We start from the raw sequence: 19,926 nt of genomic DNA on the forward strand, positions 1-19,926 counted from the left end.
TCCTCCAAGTCTACCTCTAGCTTTGGCTATTTCCTCCAGGACATGAGGGCTCAGCAGGCCTGGCAGCACTACAGCCTCTCATCTGGGCAATAAAAGCTTTAGGAAGGGACCTTATCTTCTAGGACCTCCTCCTGGAAGAAGGAACTGTCCAGGCTAAGCTGCAAATGCAACCACATGAACGCAGAGTCGTGCAGCCGTGAGCTGCTGACTGGAGATGGGCTCCAGCTTTCTACGTAACACAGAGGGACTTTATTACTGACCTTCCCAGGGAGCCTTACCCTCCTGGTTGGACTGCAATCTCTGCTCTTGGGTATTTCATTCCTGCGGTTCCCCCTCTGGTAACTGGGCATAATGGGCTCACCTCTTAGATTCATAGAGATCTCTGCTCTAAGTCACTTTATGCCAAGGCTGTATGAGGGAAGTGACACAAAGGGCCTAGCAGATCCATGCTGGTGTTTGTCGTGGGCAGTGTCTGCACTCAGCTGGCTGACACTGTGTGGAAGGGCTGCTGCTGGCTCCAGGAATTCTGAGTATCTCTTTCCTGCTGGCTGAGGTCTCGTGATTTGTTGAGCAAGTACACGAGAGAGAGCAAGTATTGGGGAGGTGAAACCCTTCCCCAATAAGGCGCTCTTTGGCAGAGCTAGCAAAGCAGCAGAAGACAGAGATTAAGGCCTGAGGTGACTGTACCTGAGGAAAACACCAGCCCACGTGGCTCTGTCCAGCCCAAGCACACAGCAGGAGCAAGCTGAACGATGGAGCAACCTTGCCCATAGTGTCAGCCAGACCTTAGTTTAGCTCTCTCCTGTCTTCTACGTTACTCCAACAACTGAGAAGCCAGGGCTTGAAGCAGAAAGACAAGTGCTCCAGATTGAGATGACAGTTAACTCCAGAGCACGCCAGCTGTGTGAACTCAGCACAAGTGACTTAGTCCCTCAGGGCCTCAGTTTCCCTATCTCGTGAATGAAGAAAATAATGTCAGTACTCTGAGAGCCATTGTGAGGATTACATTTAAAAGGGCATTGCAAGTAAACTACATAGTGTGGTGTTGAGTGGACAGGAGATGATCAATAAGGTGATGTTGAAGGTTGATGGAATTGTTATGGGTGACATTTAAACAGCACATCCAGAGCTATCCAAGTAAGGTAATGCCAATTACGTGTGTATGTTGTGTAGCAGGCTGCATTCAAATCATGTTGCCCTTCTATCTTAAAAGGGATTTTAGTAATAGACACTACACAGATAGAAAATCACTTTAATTTCTCTAGTACCATTCAAATAACTTTGTAGTCAGAAAATACTGCAGCGCCTGAAAAAACATCATAGGGAAGTTTAATGCAAAACTATGAAATGGAATTTAAACCATTTACATAAATATTGGTATAGGGTGTATATGTGTAATTAAGTTCAAATGAGATCTCAGCATTCCCATGTCTCATCAGTATAATTTTAACAGTGCTATGAAGAATGCCACTTCATCCCTGTACAGTTGCCTCATGACTCTCTAAGACTTGGGGTGTTTTAATCAAGACCTTTACATTTATTCCACAGTAAAACTCTTGTTACTTCAGTTGTCTAAGTTAAAGAGCAGACCTTGATTTCTTTTTTCATGAATAAAGTCGTTAGTAATCATTATTTAGTCACATACCTTCCCAGATGACCATTTTGACAGCATGTCAATATATTTACTGTTCAGGGGAATAAAACCTGCAAAAGAGCTAAGTCACATAATGTAGGAAAATAAACTATCAAAAGTAAGGATTTGTGAAGGTCTGAGGTGATATTAGAGCAGAGATCAATTCTGAATTGTCGGCCCTGTCAGGGACCTCTTGATGTGCCATTAATTCCTTCCTAATGAAGGTGACATTATGAAGACTGCATTATAGTCAAGGAGAGGGCCACCATGTCTGCCACAATATTAAGCAACAGTTTTTTGAGGCCCCCCAATGTCCCCACCCTGAGAAACTGCGACCATGTAAGGAACCCATCAATGAGGCAAATGCTATGTGACCTCCTGACCATCAGCTCCAAATAATGGTAGGAACTCACAACAATAGCTTGCAAGTCAATTTTGATGCAAACTTGAGTCTTACTGTGTGAAAAATGAAAACTAAAGTACCCAACGGTATGCCCAATCTTATGCTACATTTTGTGTATAACCCAAATGAAACGCCATTTCTGGCCTGGTTTTTGGTTCAATGTGAACACAAAGTTAAAGAGATTGAGGATGAATGCTTCTCCTGGATTGCAAATTACTGAATGAATAAAGAAAAAAACTCATTTTAATCACTTGTGAAAGCTAGAATTTAAATCACAATAATACAAATAGTATGTCCATAATCCGTTATTCATTTTTCCAGTCTCTGTAGCAGGCAGGTTTTGGTGGGTATGACCACGAAAAAAAGATACCAAAGGTGACTAAAAGGAAACAACACAAGCTTTTCAGTGTTTTTGAAAAAGAGTACTGTTATACCTGTGTTTTATTATAAATAACCAGGTTCTGTCATAGTTTATCTTCTTGCCAGCAAATGAAGGACACTGTTCCATAAAGCCTCTAAAATGTACATGAATATTTAGTTAAATCATATTTCCTTGAGAAAATAAACTCCATCTGCATTTACAGCAGACAGCTGTGAGGAGAACATAATTGTCCTAAGACCAGGGTAGCCAGTACCTTTTGCTTGTGGAACAAGACTCCTCAATTTTTTAAAACTTTTTTTTAAAAAATAAACATACAATCATAAGTGTTCATTTACTTTAAAAATTCTAAAGATGGAGAAAATTATTGTCTATATATTTTAAGTCCTTGTATAAATTACAAAACTCAAGTTTATGTTACAGAGTCCCTTCCCCAGAGGAAGCATAAAGCACTTTTGTGGTACCATTTCACCAGTAAATAATTGTATCACATTGAATTTGACGAACAAAATAAAAGTCGCCATTGCATCTTTAAGCCCCAAGAGAACATTCTTCTAAGCTGTCTCTCATGACGAATGAGCTTCAAAAGTCATCTGATTGCCATGATTTAACTCAATCTCAAATGAAGATATATATAAAGGTAATACATATATTGACTTCAGTAGAAATCTGAAATATCAGAGAACTGCAGACTCTTCTGCTTGAGGTCAACAAACACCCTTTGGAAGACAACCAAGAGTAGTTTACGACCAGGACAACAAAATAAAATTACAACAATAATAATTATAATAATAAAAATAACAATAATAAAATAAAAATAACAACCACCAATGATGAGGTAAACTCCCCTTTAAAAAGGCAATCTGTGTTGCCCGGACCGTCAGGAGAGAGTTCGATTGTACCTGACACCCATGTGTTTTTCCAACCAGAGTTCAGCCAGTTGCATGGTTGAGGCAAACGTACCTGCTTTGGATCCTAAGCACATCTTATACTGCTTAGGGTCCAAGTTAGGGTCACAATGAACTGGATGGAAAATATGCACCACTCCTACTTCTTGACTTCTGAAGGGCCTTAAGCCAGATAGAATAACTTTATTGTAGAGATCTACATCTTCCAGTCCCCAGCCTTGAATTGAGGTATCAAATCCTCCTGCACCCAGAAGATCACTTTTATAAATACAGGTAATTCCATATCCATAGTCTCTCCAAAATCCAGTCTTCTTTGAGAAGACAAAGTCATCGTCAGTGGGAGGGTTCCCCCCATTGGTTACCTTTGGGTCATACTGGCTAAAGATGATGGGGAAGTACACCTGTTGTCCCTGAATTGTATTGTCTCTACAGCGCTGGAGAAAGTCTCCCCTGAAGATCAAGTCAACATCACAAAATAGCAGCAAAGTGTCATTGTCAAACTGGGAGGAAGCCATTCCAAGACCGAGACCTCTGGAAAACTCTCCCTTCATGGGGATCAGGGTCATTTCGGCTGCAGGGTACCTGTCCTGGTATTCTTGTATCAGCTCAATATGCTTGTTGGCATCTTGGCCAGCATCCCTACTGAAAAGGGTGATGATCAGCTTTACATTCTGCTTTGGGATAAGACAAGTCTTCTCGAAGTTGTCCATGAATCTCAGGAAAATGTCATACCTTCCAACGAGAGGAACTAGAATATGTATTTTCTTTTCATTATGCCCTCCCATGTCTTCGGCGCCTTGAAAAGATGATAGTATCTTTAGAGAATTAGATATAAAGGAGAACGACTGTGTGTCACTGTTAATAGTTTCCACCAGGCTGTTGATGTCTAGCTCCTCAGTTTCCTTGAAGAAAGGCTTGCTGAACAACTGCTGAAGATAAGCGTGCCGCCTCACCGGCACTGTCAGCTTCCTCCCCTTGTGTCTTTTGTATAAGAGGAGCAAATCCAAAATGTACTCCACCCCGTGCATGGGATCAACCCTGCGGTAGCCATACTGAATCTCCTTGAAGTCGATAAGCCGTCCCCTGCTCTTGGCATTCTCATTGATCATCTCCATCACCTGCAGGACGGTGTCATCCAGGGCTGTTCGCAGGACGCTGCTGATGCTCTGCCGCGGAGGCTGGGTCTCGGATGCTGAGTAAAGGAGCTTCCCTGTCAGGAACTCCCATTCTATCACTTCGTCTCTCTCCCGAGGCTGGAAGTGGTTGAAAGAGGGCATCACACCCAGCTGCTGGTCCTCTTTGCTCACCTCGCTGTTGCTGAGCTTGCTCATCAGAGCGCTCTCCCGGTGCAGCTGGATGGTGCGGTAGCGCAGTTCAGAGATTTTGCGGCTGAGCATGTAATTATGAAGCCTGTATTGGTAGGCAGGCCTTTTGTTGGGATGAAGTGTGATGGCTGCATGGATTTTGCTGTTGTGAAGGTCTTGGATATAACCTTTCCGGTTGTGTTCGTAATTTTCATGGAACAGTTGCTGCATCTGCAAAGGAAATCAGGATGTGAGAACAGATTGAGAAAGAAAGAAAGAAGCTAAAACATTTAAAGTAGGATTATTTAAGGAAAATTAGTTATGTGATATGAACTGACTTGTAAAATGTATATTTAAAATAAATGAAAAATAGTTCTAAAATGTCAAATTCATACTCAAATACTGTAAAGTGACCTGTCAATTCACATGCAAATACTGCACACAAACCTCCAGCTATGTATTTTGAGGTAAAGAATCCTAGTCCCTCTACTCACTCTGCAACCAACCCAAAATATGCAAGAAAACAAGAATTGAATATATCCATAACCTCGTAATGGATCATTGTAAGGGGGAGACAGAGTGGGTAGAGCATGGATCTTCCAAAACAGAGGCGTTCTCCTTGAGAGGTAAACACAAAGCTCTGTTGCTTGGAATGGCAACATCAGACCCAGAGGAGATGTATTTCATTTAGTCTTCCAACATTCCATCTTTGCAGAGTGAGTCCTTGATAAGGTAAGGTAAGGTGGAATAGAAACCGTCTTGCTCTACACTACTAATTCAAAAGGGTCACATCCAAAATCAGACACGCTTAACACCCTCATGAGCCGGAAGGGCTCTCTGCGAATCTAGAAGAAGCTCACTACCTCAGGTAGAAACAAAGATGAGGAAAAACGCAGAGCTGTAAGATCACACACTTCAACTGCCAGCTGACTCCTTTCTCTGATAGGAAATAACCCTCCATCACAGCCATGCCAGGTAAGCACCAAGAAAAGGAAGGAAGGGGAGGGGAAGGAGGGCTAGCAACAGCAGCAACACAACATGGCTGCAAATAAATGGACGAATAAGGAGGAAAAGAATATTGCAAGCTTGAGAATACATCTCCACAGCAGGCAAAAATTATAAACAAGTAAACAAATTAAAAAAAAAACCAATTCCCATAAAAGAAGAACTCAAGGAATCAATCAATGAGCTAAAGAAGACAACTAAAACCACTGACAGTCATGTTACAAGAAGCATAAAGAGATCTGAGAAAATTTAGCAAAATAATAGAAATATAAAAGAGAGGTTAAAAGTTTAGAGATATAGATGTATATAAATATAAATATATACAGATATATTTGTATATATAAAAGTATGGCAATATATATGTATATAAATAAAAATAAATTTATATTTAGGTAGACATATATAAATATATATTTAATATATATTTACAAGTTTGGATATATATTTAACACACAAATATATCTATTAAAGTAAATAAAAAATATGTATGTAAAATATGTCTAAGGGACATGTTTCCCTCAAAATAAAGGCAGAAATATATTGATGGGCACTTAGGCCAAGAGGAAAAAAAATAAAATAAAGAGACAAAACCCACTTTAATGGTAAAAAGGAAAAGAATGAATCTTGCCACAAAATTCTCCATAGCAACATTCAATAGTAAAATCCAGTATGGCACAGTTGGAAGACCAGAAAGAGGCAAATTAATGACTCAGAACTGTACATTCAATCAAGCTAGAGCTCAAGTTTATCCCAATCAAGTTAGAGGTCAAATATTATTGCAAAAAATAAACAGCTCCTAATTTGTAAGAATTTGTGGCAGAATTGTGGTGATGAATTCTCCGACATTCCTCCCACTGAGAGGTCCCCTTCTCTTGAATCTGGTATCTCTGTCAGCACTTTAATAGACTGCAGTAGGAGGGGCACTCTGCCAGCTTCCAGCTCGGCAGCTTCCGCTACTTGTCTGGAACTCTCACTCTGCAGAAGCCAGCTGCTACGGGAAAAGTCGGGTGTAGTTAGTTTCCTTGTTGCCGGCCACGACCTTCAGTAAAATGTTGTAGAGTAGAGTGCAATCTTTGTTCCAATCCCGGAGGGAGGGAAGAAGTTGATATCTCTCTTTAATGCATTAGGAAGTTCTTTTCTATTTCCAGATTGCTAAGAATTTTAATCATGAATAGAGAAGTTGATTGAATGACTTTTTTGCATCCATTGGGAAGGGTATGTGATTTTTTTTTCTGTTATGGTGGATTGCACTGATTGATTTTCTAATATTAAACCACCATTATATTCCTTGACCAAACCCATCATGATCCTGATATGTAATCCTCTTTACATTTATTTGGAATATATTTGCGAATATTTGTTTACAGTATACTGTGAGATACCAGTTCTCCCCAACTGGATATATAGATTTGATGAATTTCCAATACAGATCCCACCATTAAAAAAAAAGGTGCTGTTGATACTAACAGGTTAAGTCTAAAACTTATATAGAAATGAAGTCAAACTTAAAGATTATTTAAAATAATCTTTAAAAATACATGACAGACAAAAAGTTACAGAAATTTAGACTATGATATTGATATCAGGATAAACACATAGAACACAGGACCAAAATCATCCATAAATGAACCTACACATGACTTATGACATCACTTGGCTTACAACAAATGACACTGGAGAGTGAAGAAAAGGCAGTGTTTTCAGTAAATTGTGCAAATTCCACCATTTAAAAAAGCTGACCCCCTACATCCCCCCAAAAAACCCATCCCACGTGGATTGTTAATATAAATATAAAGGGTAAAAAAACAAAATAAACTTTCTAAAAGTGAACACAAGAAAATATCTATATAACTTTTGGATGGGTGAAGATTTCTTAAATATGACACAAAGTACTACCCATAAAAACAGATTGATAAATCGGGCCACATTAAAATTAAGAACTCTGTTCCTCAAAAATACCATTTGAGATTATAAAAGGTAAACTATAGAGTGGGAGAAGGTATTTTTATTAGCTCTTATGAAAAAAGGGGGACTAATAAGATATGTGCAAATTATATTGAAATAAATGTAAAACCTGTATACATTAGTAAGAAGGACAAACCAGGCTGAAAAATGAGTGAAAAACCTAAATGGGCTCTTCACAAAAGAGAATATGCAAATACCCAATAAACTTACAAATATATTCTCTAGCTCATTCATCATCAGGGCAATGCAATCTGTAGTCCTATGAGAACATGAATGGTTAAAACCAAACAGACTGCTGATACACAGGCAAGATTTAGAACTCTTCACACGTGGCTGATGAGAATGAAACTTGGTTCAAACACTGGAAAAACTTTTATCAAAGTCGATAACCATATACCTTCCCTGTGACTCAGTAATTCTATTCTTTTCTTAGATATATACCCAACACAATACATACATACACCTTAATGTGTATATATATATATATATATATAAAAGAATTTTCATCGCAGCATTATTTAAAATATCCCCAATTGAAAGCAACCCAAATGTACATCAAGAGTAAAATTTGTTAAGTAAATGTAGTATATTTATATAATGGAAAGCAATAAATCAATTAAAATACATAAGATACTACTACTCATAACAATATGAACAAATCTTGCCAGCAAGTAAAAGAAGCCATATATAAAACAATACATTTTGTTTGCTTGTCTATTTTATATGAAATTTATAAACAGGCAAAGCTAACCTATGATGTTAGCTGTTAGACTAGTGATCAAAAAATCAAGAAAAAGGGTACAGGGGGCTCTAGAGGGTGGGTAATATTCTATTTGTTCATCTAGGTCATGGTTGCACGTATGCATTCAATTTGTGAACATTCATTGAACTGTTAATTAAGAGAATTTGTCTATATACTTCAATTTAATAAAAGACTATTTTGAAATTCTGTATATACATATATGATTAGGTAGGTTTTTCAGATATGTATGTACATAAATGGGTGTGGACATGTGGATGGAGAGAGAGAGAGAGAGAGAGAGAGAGAGAGAGAGAGAGAGAGAGAGAGAGAGAGAGAATGTCAGTTTTGCTAGAGAAGGGGACCAAAGGAAGTAAGATCAATACCATAGCAGATTCTTTATCTCTAGTATTTCACCTGGCCCCTTTTCTATACTCAGATATATTTTCAAATCAAAATCATTTCACTTTGAACATAACAGCAGATATTTTAAGAAGAATTCTGGACCAGATTTATGACATAGTAATTCAGTTGCATCCTATATTTTTGTTTGAAAACACATGCTCATTTTTATTTAAAACTTTGATAGATGTTAAATCAAATTAAATCCATAATTTGCAGGGGACTCCTGCATTAATTAGCTCCATTCTTGTAGTTTTATCTATTTTTTTAACCTGCAATTCCTTCAATATTTGCTTTAACTAATTTTCCATGTTTTTTTTCTTTTATCCAAGAAGGCTAAAAAAATATTTCTGATCACATATGGATTAATTATACTACCTCTAAAAAGTAGTCTGAAACTAATCTTTATCACTGAAGGCATGTCTTACATTTCTAAGAAAAAGGAAACATGTTAATTAATAGGAAACATTGCTTAAAGGCAAAGTGTTACATTACAGAATTGTCTAAGTCCTTTGGTGATACTGAAGTGATTAACACTGCACAATTTGATAAAGGTGACATTTTCCTATAGAACAAACAATATAACATCAGCATTGAAATGATTAACTCACCCCACTTACATTATTACAACCCATGCTGTCCTTATACTGCTTATCTAACATATTCTCTTTATTTTTATCGAAGTATTGTTGATATAAAAGCTTATATTGGTTTCGAATATACAACACAGAGTGGTTCAACCATTACCCACATTATTAAATCCTCATCCCCCAGTGCAGCTACTAGCAGTCAACACAGGAAGATGTTACAGAACCATTGACTGTATTCTTCATGCTGTACTTCCATTCCCATGACCAATTTATATTACAATTGAGAATTTTTGTGCTGCTTTATCCCCCTTATCCACCACGTGCACCCACCCACCCACCCCAAACCCACCCCATGGTAACCACCAGACCCTTCAGTGTCTATGAGCCCACTGCTATTTTGTTTCTTCACTTTTGCTTCAATGTTATACTCCACAAATAAGTAAAATCATATAGTATTTGTCTTTCTTTGCCTGGCTTATTTCACTGAGCATAATACTCTCTAGCTCCATCCATGTTGTTGCAAACGGCAGGACTTCTTTTTTTTTTTTTTTCGCTGAATAATATTCCACTGTGTATATGTACCACCTCTTCTTTATCCATTCATCTATCGATGGACACTTAGGTTGCTTCCATTTCTTGGCTATCGTAAATATTCTTTTTCAGAAATATTACAAGCAGACAAAGACAGTGATGGGTGAAATCCTTAAAAATAGCACATTCATACTCCAAGTATGTAAAGATAAATCTTGAATTTATGTTGTATTTTTCCACGAATAGCACAGAGTTATCCTAATTTTCTACTTCTTCATATATATGGGTCCAAGCTATGAAGGACACAAGAAGGTTTACGAGCACGGTGATGGAGTCAGTCAGATCTGGATTTGAGTCCCGGCTCCACTACATCTATGCCACTTCTTGACCAACCTGTCTAAATCCCAGTCTCCTTATCTGTAAAAGGGAAAATGCCAACTACCTCAATGTATATTAAAATGTTGCTCAACAAGAAAAATACAGATACATCATGCTTAGAAAACACTCAGTAAATGGAAAGTCTGCATAAATAACAGTGCAAAGACTTGCCAACCTGAGATTGTTCTTTGTAGCTAGGAGTTTTCAGGGAATCAGAGCGCCTCCTTTAGTTGGCTTGCTTCATCTTTGTTTATTTCTGGAAATTCTTGGAAACAGTGATAATTCGGCAGCATACACTCAATGCTTCAATGTATCTATTAATTGAGGCACCTTCTCCTAACAGAAGTCCTCAGCATTTTACTTCAAGAAAGATGAATTATTGTGGGGATCTCAGGAAACCAAGGCTCAGGAGGGTTCAGTGATTTAACCAAGGGTCTGTTGAGAGTAATGAAATTATGACTAAGACTAGAATAAGTAGCCAGCTTTGTGACTTACCACACTAAACTGTGAATGTAGCAAAACTGTTATAAGAAAAAGAATAAAATTTACTTTTGAAATTATATTAGCTTGTTTGAAATAATTCAGAACCTCTTATTTAAGTTGGCTTCCTCTCTATTACAGAATTTTCAGCTGATTTCATGGTACATCCAGAGCCTTATACTGAAAGTGGGACATCATTTCATATTAACATAATCACAGCATCAGTTAACATCAGTGTGTCCTGACTGACTGAGTACAATCATCAAACAGTAAGGAGTTTTAATGCAAACAGGAAAAGGCAACTTTTGGAACAAGACAAAGTCCATAAAACTATACAGTCATGGTTGCATGACTGTATAAATTTACTAATATTATTAAACTGTACAAAGGGAGACTTGTAGAATATAAATTAAACCTCAATGACTGTTTTGTTTAAAAGACATAGGTAATGATAAAAATAAAATACAGCAATCTCCAGCTTAAAATGAAGACCCTAGAACAATACATGGTCACCAAAATACTTATAGGATTTCCAAAAGCAGATGAGCTTGAGCAGGATGATCTGGAAGTAAGTGGAGACAAAAGGCCAAGCACAGCAATGTCAGGTGGCAAAAAGGTTCAAGGAGAGCAGATCTCAGAAATAACCGGGAAACATACTGCCTGACAATGTACAGCATAAAACCTATTCCTTTTATTCCACTGTGGGTGCAGGCACTGAGGTGACCTGGGCTGGCAGAATAAACCCTCCATGGAAATACTTTGTTTCATAGAAGTAGAGGAGGCAATCTACAGAAAGCAAAGAGTTAAACAGTTCAGCCATGTTTTCATGAAGGTTAAAGCTCATGCAGCAAAAAGGACCAATGCCTCTTCTCTGTGCAAACCAGCAAGTCTAGAACTGCAACAGATATCTCTGCTAAAATAAATCGATGGTGAAGGACTTGTCCAGGGAACAGTAATTTTTCCGGAGAGATGTATGTTTTCTAAGAAAGGAAGACACTACAGCACTAACACAAAGTTTCTACTAGAAAGGACTAGATTAAAAACTAGCTTCTCCCCACCAAGCAAAAGAAGCCATAGAACTGAGGAAAACAATAAGCAGCTGATTAAAAAAAAAGAGAACATTTTCCTCTATTGTTGAAAACAACACAGTTAGAAATATAAGATCTCAGGGATGATAAGTTGAAATGTCAGCTCACAGAACTAAGAAATACAGAAAGAATAAAAATAATAAGCTATTACAGACATGGAAACAAAATCAGAAGGAATAGATACTGTGGAAAGCTCAGTAAAGGACCAAAAAGATGGAAATGAGGAAAGCTAAAAAAAAAAAAAGACTAGAAATAAAGAGTGACAGTGGATTACAGAGAAATTAAAGTTCTTAGAAGACTACTTGGTGTAGAGTAACTGCTAATAATGAGAGCTATAATAGGAACTAGCTATTATTATTATTGTATTTGTTAGTATTTATTCTTACGATAATTATTAGTGTAGGACTCAAATAAGTGACTAAATGAGAATGGCCTTAAGTTTTCTCAGCATTGCCATCATTTGATTTCAGATCATCTAACAACTAGAAAACCGAATTGTCTTTGTGATGTCTCTGTTGAAATAAGGGGAAAATAAGAGGCCATGCCATTTTTAGAGCACTGTTCATAAACATCTTCCATATTCTCTGTTAAGAAAATACCTTCATTAACTTTTCTCTGTTAAGGGGACTTTTTTTTCATGTATTTGTATAAAGAAACTATTTCAATTTAGTGTAAGCTCTTTTATTCCCATTACTCCACTCAATTTTTCCTAAAACAGAAAGGATCCTCTTAGAAAATTCTCTTTGAAATTCTTCTTATATATGAGAATAAGGAAGATTTAGGAGAAGGAGGCATTCTTGTTCTAAGAAGTACAGACTCTGCAAATTCTAATAATTTATAAAAGTGAACAGGGAAATAATAAGTCATTAAAGTGGTATAAAATATAACAGTGAATAAATACCCAAGTCCTGGGTAATTTGCTTTGCAAATATTTAAACTCATTTTATTCTCCATGATTTAGTTATGCGACACTACCCAACTAAATCGAGAGCCTATTGCCCTTAATGAAAATGCCTAATGATCTTTCGTTTTATAAGATCAGTAAATAAAAGGTTCTAAGCAAAGCAGTGAATTTTCAAGTGAACACTTACTTTTCCTCAATTATTGTCTTCAAATATTAACAGTGAAGTTCTTAAAATGTGTCCTACTCCTCTGTTAATAGTGATTAAAACAGAAATACAGATGAAAACATATTAAGAAAAAATAAGTTTGAGAAAAATATGCAGCATATATCATTTTATAGTTACAGAGAGAATGAAAAAAATGTTGAGAGGTATAGCTTAAATAAGCTGTTGAAAGCAAAGATCTAGTTTAAATATGGCAAGAATGTCCTTCATGTCATGTATGTATGTTGTCATATAAAATTATTTTGCCACTAAGATTTATAAAAATCATAGCGCCTTAGATAATAGCCATATCTAGTCCACAAACTCTACTTTAAAAATTCAATGCATGGCATATGACAAAATTGCAGGGAACTAAATATGTGTGTATATGCAAATATACACACACACAAATGCATACAAGCAAAACTGGAAAATCTGAATAAGATCAGTGGAATTCACCAGTGTCGACATCCTGGTTGTCCTATTTAGCTATAGTTTTGTAAGATGTTGTCATTGGGAGATACTGGTTAAGGGGTACACAGACTCACATTATTTCTTTTTGCAACTGTATATGAATCAATGATTATCTCAAAATAAAAGGTTTAATTATGTGCAAAAAATTAAAAATTAAATATTTTGTCTCGTTCCTTTTTTTTTTTTTAAAGAAATCACCCCTAAGTATACTTAAAAACAGCAGGTGTTGAAAACTTGCAGCCCAAAGGCTGCAGGTGTGATTTTGCCTATGTTTTCTTAGTAAGGCCAGTGTTTGAATGAACTTGACTTTGAAAAATTGTAAGTGGTGGTGCATTTTCTAGTTTTTTTCAGTTCCATGAACTTTTGTTTGTTTCATGAATATAAGTTGCCTGAGGACATTTGTGTTCTTGGATAGTCCTTTAAAGTAAAAAAACAAAACAAAACAAAAATCTTACAATTTTTGGTTTTAAAACCCTGTTACATCCACAGGATAGCTGAACCTTGAGGACATTACAGTAAGTGCACAAAGTGCGTCCCAGAGAGATCACTGTTGCATGATTCCACGTATATGAAGTATTTAATGCACTCATACTCAGAAACAGAAATTAGAATGGTAGCTTCCAGGGGCTGAGAAAGGGGGAAGTGGGGAGTTGTTTAATGGACACAGTTTCAGTTTTGCAAAACGAAAAAGTTCTAGAAATTTGTTGCGTAACAATGCAAATATAGTTGATGCTTCGGAACTGTACTCTTAAAAACAATTAAAATGATTTTTAAAACGTTTCTTTTCCTTTTATTTCACATGATTCTCACTTTTCCAAATGGGACTACAAGTCACAGTGTGGCCAGTGAAGACACTGGGTTATAAATGCTTTACTTAAGATGAGCTTCATTGATGGACAAGTTCTCTCGCACGTTGGCAATAAAACGGTTCCTTTTGCCTGTAGGCTCACCGTTTGCACACCGTAATCCCACAGAAAGAAAGCAGACCTTGTGGCCCTGATAAGGGCAGAGACGTGGTACAAGAGAGACTGAGCCACGTGGAGGGCGCGGAATGCGGCGCTGAGCTGTGCTAAGGCCACCGTGCCCGGGGCGTCCCACTTCCTGCAGCAGCGCTATCTTCTCTGTTTCAGGAAGTACCGAGGTGGTCTTGCCACTGGCAACCACAGGAATCCTGGCAAAAAAGATCTGGTAAATTAACACATTTTAATTTCAGTCTTCACTATTGCTCTGTATGATTTCCTCTGTTTAATGAGCTACTTTAATCTTGGGTGAAATCCCAACAACAATATCTAACGGGCAATCTGTACCATTAAGATGGCGCTTCCTATTACATTTCATTTTGTTAGCTATTTCAGTTAAAAAAAAAAACAAACCTGTCAGACAAAACAGAAAGTAGCTTCCAGATACCAGTTCTTACATGGGGTGACATTTCTCAGTAGTATATTCTCTACAGTATAAAAATACTTCCAGACAACACAGAAAATGATCATGTCATATGAACTTCCCAGCAGGGTACATTCTAGATACATGCTGTCTTAGGCAAATATCAAAGAGAGTAATTTGAAATCAGAAGGAAATCACAAAGTCAATTCAGATTTCAGTTTATAATGGTATCATGGCACATAGTCATTTGTTAGTTTAAATAAACCCATATACCTTAATTAAAATTACCTTGTTAGAAGTAAAATAATACTGCAATTCAAAAAAAACTAATGATAATTAAACTTGACTGCTCATTAATGTGCTTGACTTAGCCTGACATGTACATTCAGGCCCTGACCATATAGATAGTTCCCGATGCTGTGCAAACATGTACACACACTTTATTCATGTAATATCAATATAACTACCCCCTTTCACTGCTGACTTAATTATCACACTATAACTAATAAGAGATGGTGGAAAGGAGGGAGGGTATCACTTCCAAAACAGACTTTCGAGACCTTTGAAAAATAAAACATAAAGATAGTAGCTGCCATACAATTTTGAAAGACAACACAATGAATGAATGTATTGTCTCCATAGTGGGAATTGTATTGCCTATATGATCACACGGATTGTGCATAAAATTATACCTCACTTTTCAAATAAAAAAAGAGAAAATGATCACTTTCTAATTCAAGGGTTTTACTCCAGTTATGAAACTCTCAAATTCTGAGTAAATTCTTATTTAAGTAAAGGTGCTAATGTCAGGCAGAAAGTCACATATGAGCAGAATGAAAAGACGGCGGGGCCCACTCAGGGAGTTAATCAGCTACAGCTGGAGAGCCAGAGAGGCCTCACAGAGTTAAACAGAGGCTGGTCTTGAGACTTGCTCTGGCTAATGCAGGGGAAATAGGCAGAGACATGGAACAAGCATCACGATTAATTTTCCTAAAAATGCTGAGATGTGAATAGCAGAGTGGGAACAAGAGGGACTTATCTTGAGGCCAAGAGCAGCAAGCTGGGAGTTAGGATCCTAACATATTCTTTGGTAATCAGCCAATGACTCATCTTAAGAAAGGCAAGTAAGTCTTAACTGATGTGCTTCTGGTGTTTGGTAGTGGCCACTATCTTGGACAGGAACAAAATGTTTGTCCTACAGAATTACCTAGAGAACTGACTATAGACAATGACATATTGTCTCTCACTGGAGGTAGACACTGTGAGACCACCTGACTCCCCGAGCCTTTACCTTTATACCATTCTTGAAACTCTTAAAAGACAGAATCCCAGCTTTTGGGTGTCCCTCCTGCTTTCTGAGGTTGCTCGCACTCCCCCTTCTTCGAGTGTGTTACTCTCTCTGTCCTACTCCAGACAAGTAGGGCGGGGCTGCTGAGAGCTCTGATTTGGGCTTGCAAGTCCCCTTGCCTGGGTGACCCAGACAGGACTGCAGCTGCACGATCATGTTCTTTAACAGCCTGCTGAAAAATCTCCTTTCATTGCCCTTGGGAAGTTCTCAGAACATAATCTCACTCCATCCAGTGCTCTGAAGCTCCCCCAAATCCTGGGGTGGTAGGGACCTAGTTTCCATGCCGTGCAGTTTCCATCAGACACTGGATGCCAGGTGACACTGGCTTTAGAAGTTGGCAAGGGATTATGCCCTATGCAAAGCAGGAGTTCAGTGTGCTTCCCTTTCCTCCATCTGTTTTTCCTTCCTCTCTGCTTTATTCAAGTAAACCTGCCTTAATCTACCTTGACTCTATTCTGCTCCTCCTTTGGAGTGTATTCCAATAAAACTTTCATTCTGCTTCACTACTGTGTCTCTGTCCTTCAATTCTTTGTTGCAGTGGGGACAAGAACTGAGAACAAACTCAACCCCCCTACACTAAAGCTAAAGTAAAAGATTTTCTTTGTTGCCATTGATGATTTTTAAAATTTCCATTCTCCCCAAATTCAAGCAACCAGTCATTTAACCTCATGACTTATGATAAGTTTACCTAATTCTGTATGAACAACATGTAATCTGCTAAGGCAAAAAGTATAAAAATGGGCAGATAAGGACCAGAGCTGTTAAAATAAAAAGGAAACAGAGACCAGCCTTGAAAATTTCCCGAGCAGCCAAAACCAGTTTGGTCATACAAACAGAGCTTAATTTAGCTTATTTTGCAAGGCTACATTGACTTTGGCCATTTCCTGCTTATGCCTCTGAAAATCATAAGCAAAACATAAACTGTATTCCAAGGTTGATACGAAGTATCCACTGACAAATTCCCTATCATTTAAGAAAATTCTAACATTATAACCAATCACTGTGAAGAATAAACAGTCACTGCCTTCCCACTACATACGCTGCTTTATAACAATATACCCCTGGAGCCTCATTCCGTATTTTGGTTGGAGTGCTCCCGGTTTGCAAACTGTCTTTTTGGTGCATGCACAATAAACTTTTAATAATTAGTACTTTGGTGAAACATTGGTCTTCTGTTACTTCTGAATTTCTTACAGGGAAAACTTCAGATATTTTGTTTTCAAGAATGACATGTTTGGCAATTATGGACTTTGGCTATAGGACAATTTATCGATCATCATTAATGTTCCTATAGTAACCTTCAGGGCAATTTGGCATGCTATTTGCAAGAAACTAAAACTTGGTGACCTTCCAACAAATAGGAGGAGAGCCAAAATGCAGTTTCACTGTTAAGTGGTGTATGTGTAATTTCTTATGTAAGTAGAAGGCCTATGTTCAAATATACTCTGAAATGAAAATAAGGCATTATATTCTCAAGATTTAAGAGTGAAAATGTCATATTTGTTATGTAAAAAATAGACTTAAGCTGTTAGTCCATTACAGTCTTCTTGGATAAGCTGGATGGGAGAACATAGCGCAGGGTCATGTGCATAGTAGACGCTCAAGAAAGCAAGTGGGGTCCAATTAATATAAACATTGAAAACATGAGAAAAATAATATAATAGATTCTAAGACAATATGACAGCATCTTTCAGTAATTATCTATGACCCAACCTTTCCCAGTATAATCCTCTCCAACATGCTGGCTGCCTTTCTCACTTGCAGAATGAATGACTCTTTCATTCATTTAAAAATATTGAGTTTGCAAAATGTGTCATAGGTAGAGCAACAAAAGAAACATGGTCCCTGCCCTCATGGAGTTAACTGCCTAATGGGTGAGACAAATACTAAATATATAAACTCATGAACAACTGTATAATTTTGACAAGTGCTTATCACACTAATTAAACCATATTGTACTTGCTGTGTTACTTTACTGTATGCCTTTCTAGATGGCCTGCTCCTAGAGGGTAGTGTGAGCTTTATACTTCATAAACTATTTATGATAATTTTTAATAAGTTAACATATTCCCCTAAAACTAGTTGGTAATGAAAACAGGGATCAAACCATTTCTGGAGGAACTTTAATTCTCTAATAGAAAATTCTCAGCATTCTGTATTATTTCCCATGCTTCTACATGTTTCTCTAAGTTAAAAAGTAAAATGCAACAGAGGACTTTACATATCTGTGTTGGCCACAATTTGGCACCTATCTTAAAGCTTTTATATCTTATTTAAGTGGTGACTCGCAGCCCAGTACTTCTGTACCATGACTGATGGTGGTCATACATCTTTTTACTATTTTCATAATTGATGCAGTCATCCAAGCAGGGAGAAAGGTGGAGGACACCCATCATCATGCCTGCTTCGTGCTACTGGAATGTGAAATGATTGTAGGAGGCTAAACTGATTCTAAATCAGGCTGGGCTCTGTCACATTAATAATTTCTGCACAAATAAATGAAGTGCTGTGGAAAGACCACACTACATGACAATGAAACAAAACCAGAAGAGGCCTTTGCTCCTTGCATGGAGACAAGATAGTCTTCCACTCAAGAAATGGGACAAAGCTAAGGCTTGTATAGGAATTGTTAAAGCGGCGCGGAATTAGAAATGGCTTTGGGGGACATTTCAATGACTTCAAGGAAAGAAAAAAACAAAAATGGAGCTCTCCTGCATGTGCCTCTGTCATTTTTCCACCTTTGTTCATGCATGTCTATTTTGGGCAAAGATCATGACTCTGGTGTCACAGATCTGCTCTTCCATTCCCAGTCTTACCTTGGACAAGTTACAACTTCCGGGAAAAGAAGAGCTCCTGGATTGTGCTCTGCATTATAGAAAACATGCTTGCAACAGTGACTGCCATAGATTAATATTCAATAGGTGTCTAATATTATTATTCAATAAACTTTAGATGGCCCAATTTCTTGCACTGTAAAGCAGCTTGCAAAGACATCCCTGCTATTTGCTAATATCTAATTCAGTAGACTATTAACGATTAATGACCTGCCTTTTCTTAGAGCATTTACTTTGGAAAACTTGTAAATTCTTCCTCTGCTCCTTTGAGATATAAATCTTCTCCCAGACTCTTGCCAGTTTTACAACCCAGGAATGTCTTTCTCAAGGACCTGGAACCATCCTTTTGAAATGCAATCATCCAGAAAGATAGAGCCCTTATCTCCCAGTTTTTGTGGGAGGACAGAAGCTGAACTTTCATAAGCACTGATAGGCAAACACATATGGCCTCTTAACATTGGCCAACATCCCTGATAAGTCCTCTAGTACTTTTTCACTAGCTAACCCCAGCTCTTAAAAACTCTCCTGACTTTTATTTCAGCAATTCAATCTTTCTTTCCTATTGCAACAGTTTTGAATAAAGTCTTCCTTGCTTGTTTAACTCTTTCCTATAATAATTTCTTTCACACAGATCATATGCAATACTTGGTGAGGCACTGTATTACAGTGCTTAGATCCCTTGATCCACTTAAAGCTCTTTGCTCTCATTAACTTAAAAAAAAGGAAGAGAAGAAAGGCTCAAATTAAGATCTAACTCCTTATGGTATAATCAAGGAGATAAGTGGTGCTTCCTTCCAGCTGATTTTATTAACATTAAAGTTTTATGATAAATTATGAAGATCCCTAGAGCTAAACACCCAATTAAAATAACATAAGCATGGCAGGATGTCTATTAAAATGTTTTTCTTAGAAGAAAATTCCTAATTCTAGTGCTGTAGACTTCTGCTTGGGCACAGAACTGCTGTGGGAATGGACG

General features: G+C 37.5%; 1 protein-coding gene across 1 annotated transcript in view; it reads right to left on the reverse strand.

Moving 5' to 3' along the window:
* Positions 1-811: 811 nt before the first annotated feature.
* Positions 812-19,926, reverse strand: part of CHSY3 (chondroitin sulfate synthase 3) — a 271,179-nt gene continuing 252,064 nt past the window's right edge. Inside the window, exon 3 of the mRNA XM_073222122.1 lies at positions 812-4,858. Coding sequence (XP_073078223.1) covers positions 3,296-4,858 — 1,563 coding nt within the window. The 3' untranslated portion in view covers positions 812-3,295. The remainder of the gene's footprint in view (positions 4,859-19,926) is intronic.

This window comes from Manis javanica, chromosome 14 (genome assembly GCF_040802235.1).
Source record: "Manis javanica isolate MJ-LG chromosome 14, MJ_LKY, whole genome shotgun sequence".
Classification (NCBI taxonomy): domain Eukaryota; kingdom Metazoa; phylum Chordata; class Mammalia; order Pholidota; family Manidae; genus Manis; species Manis javanica.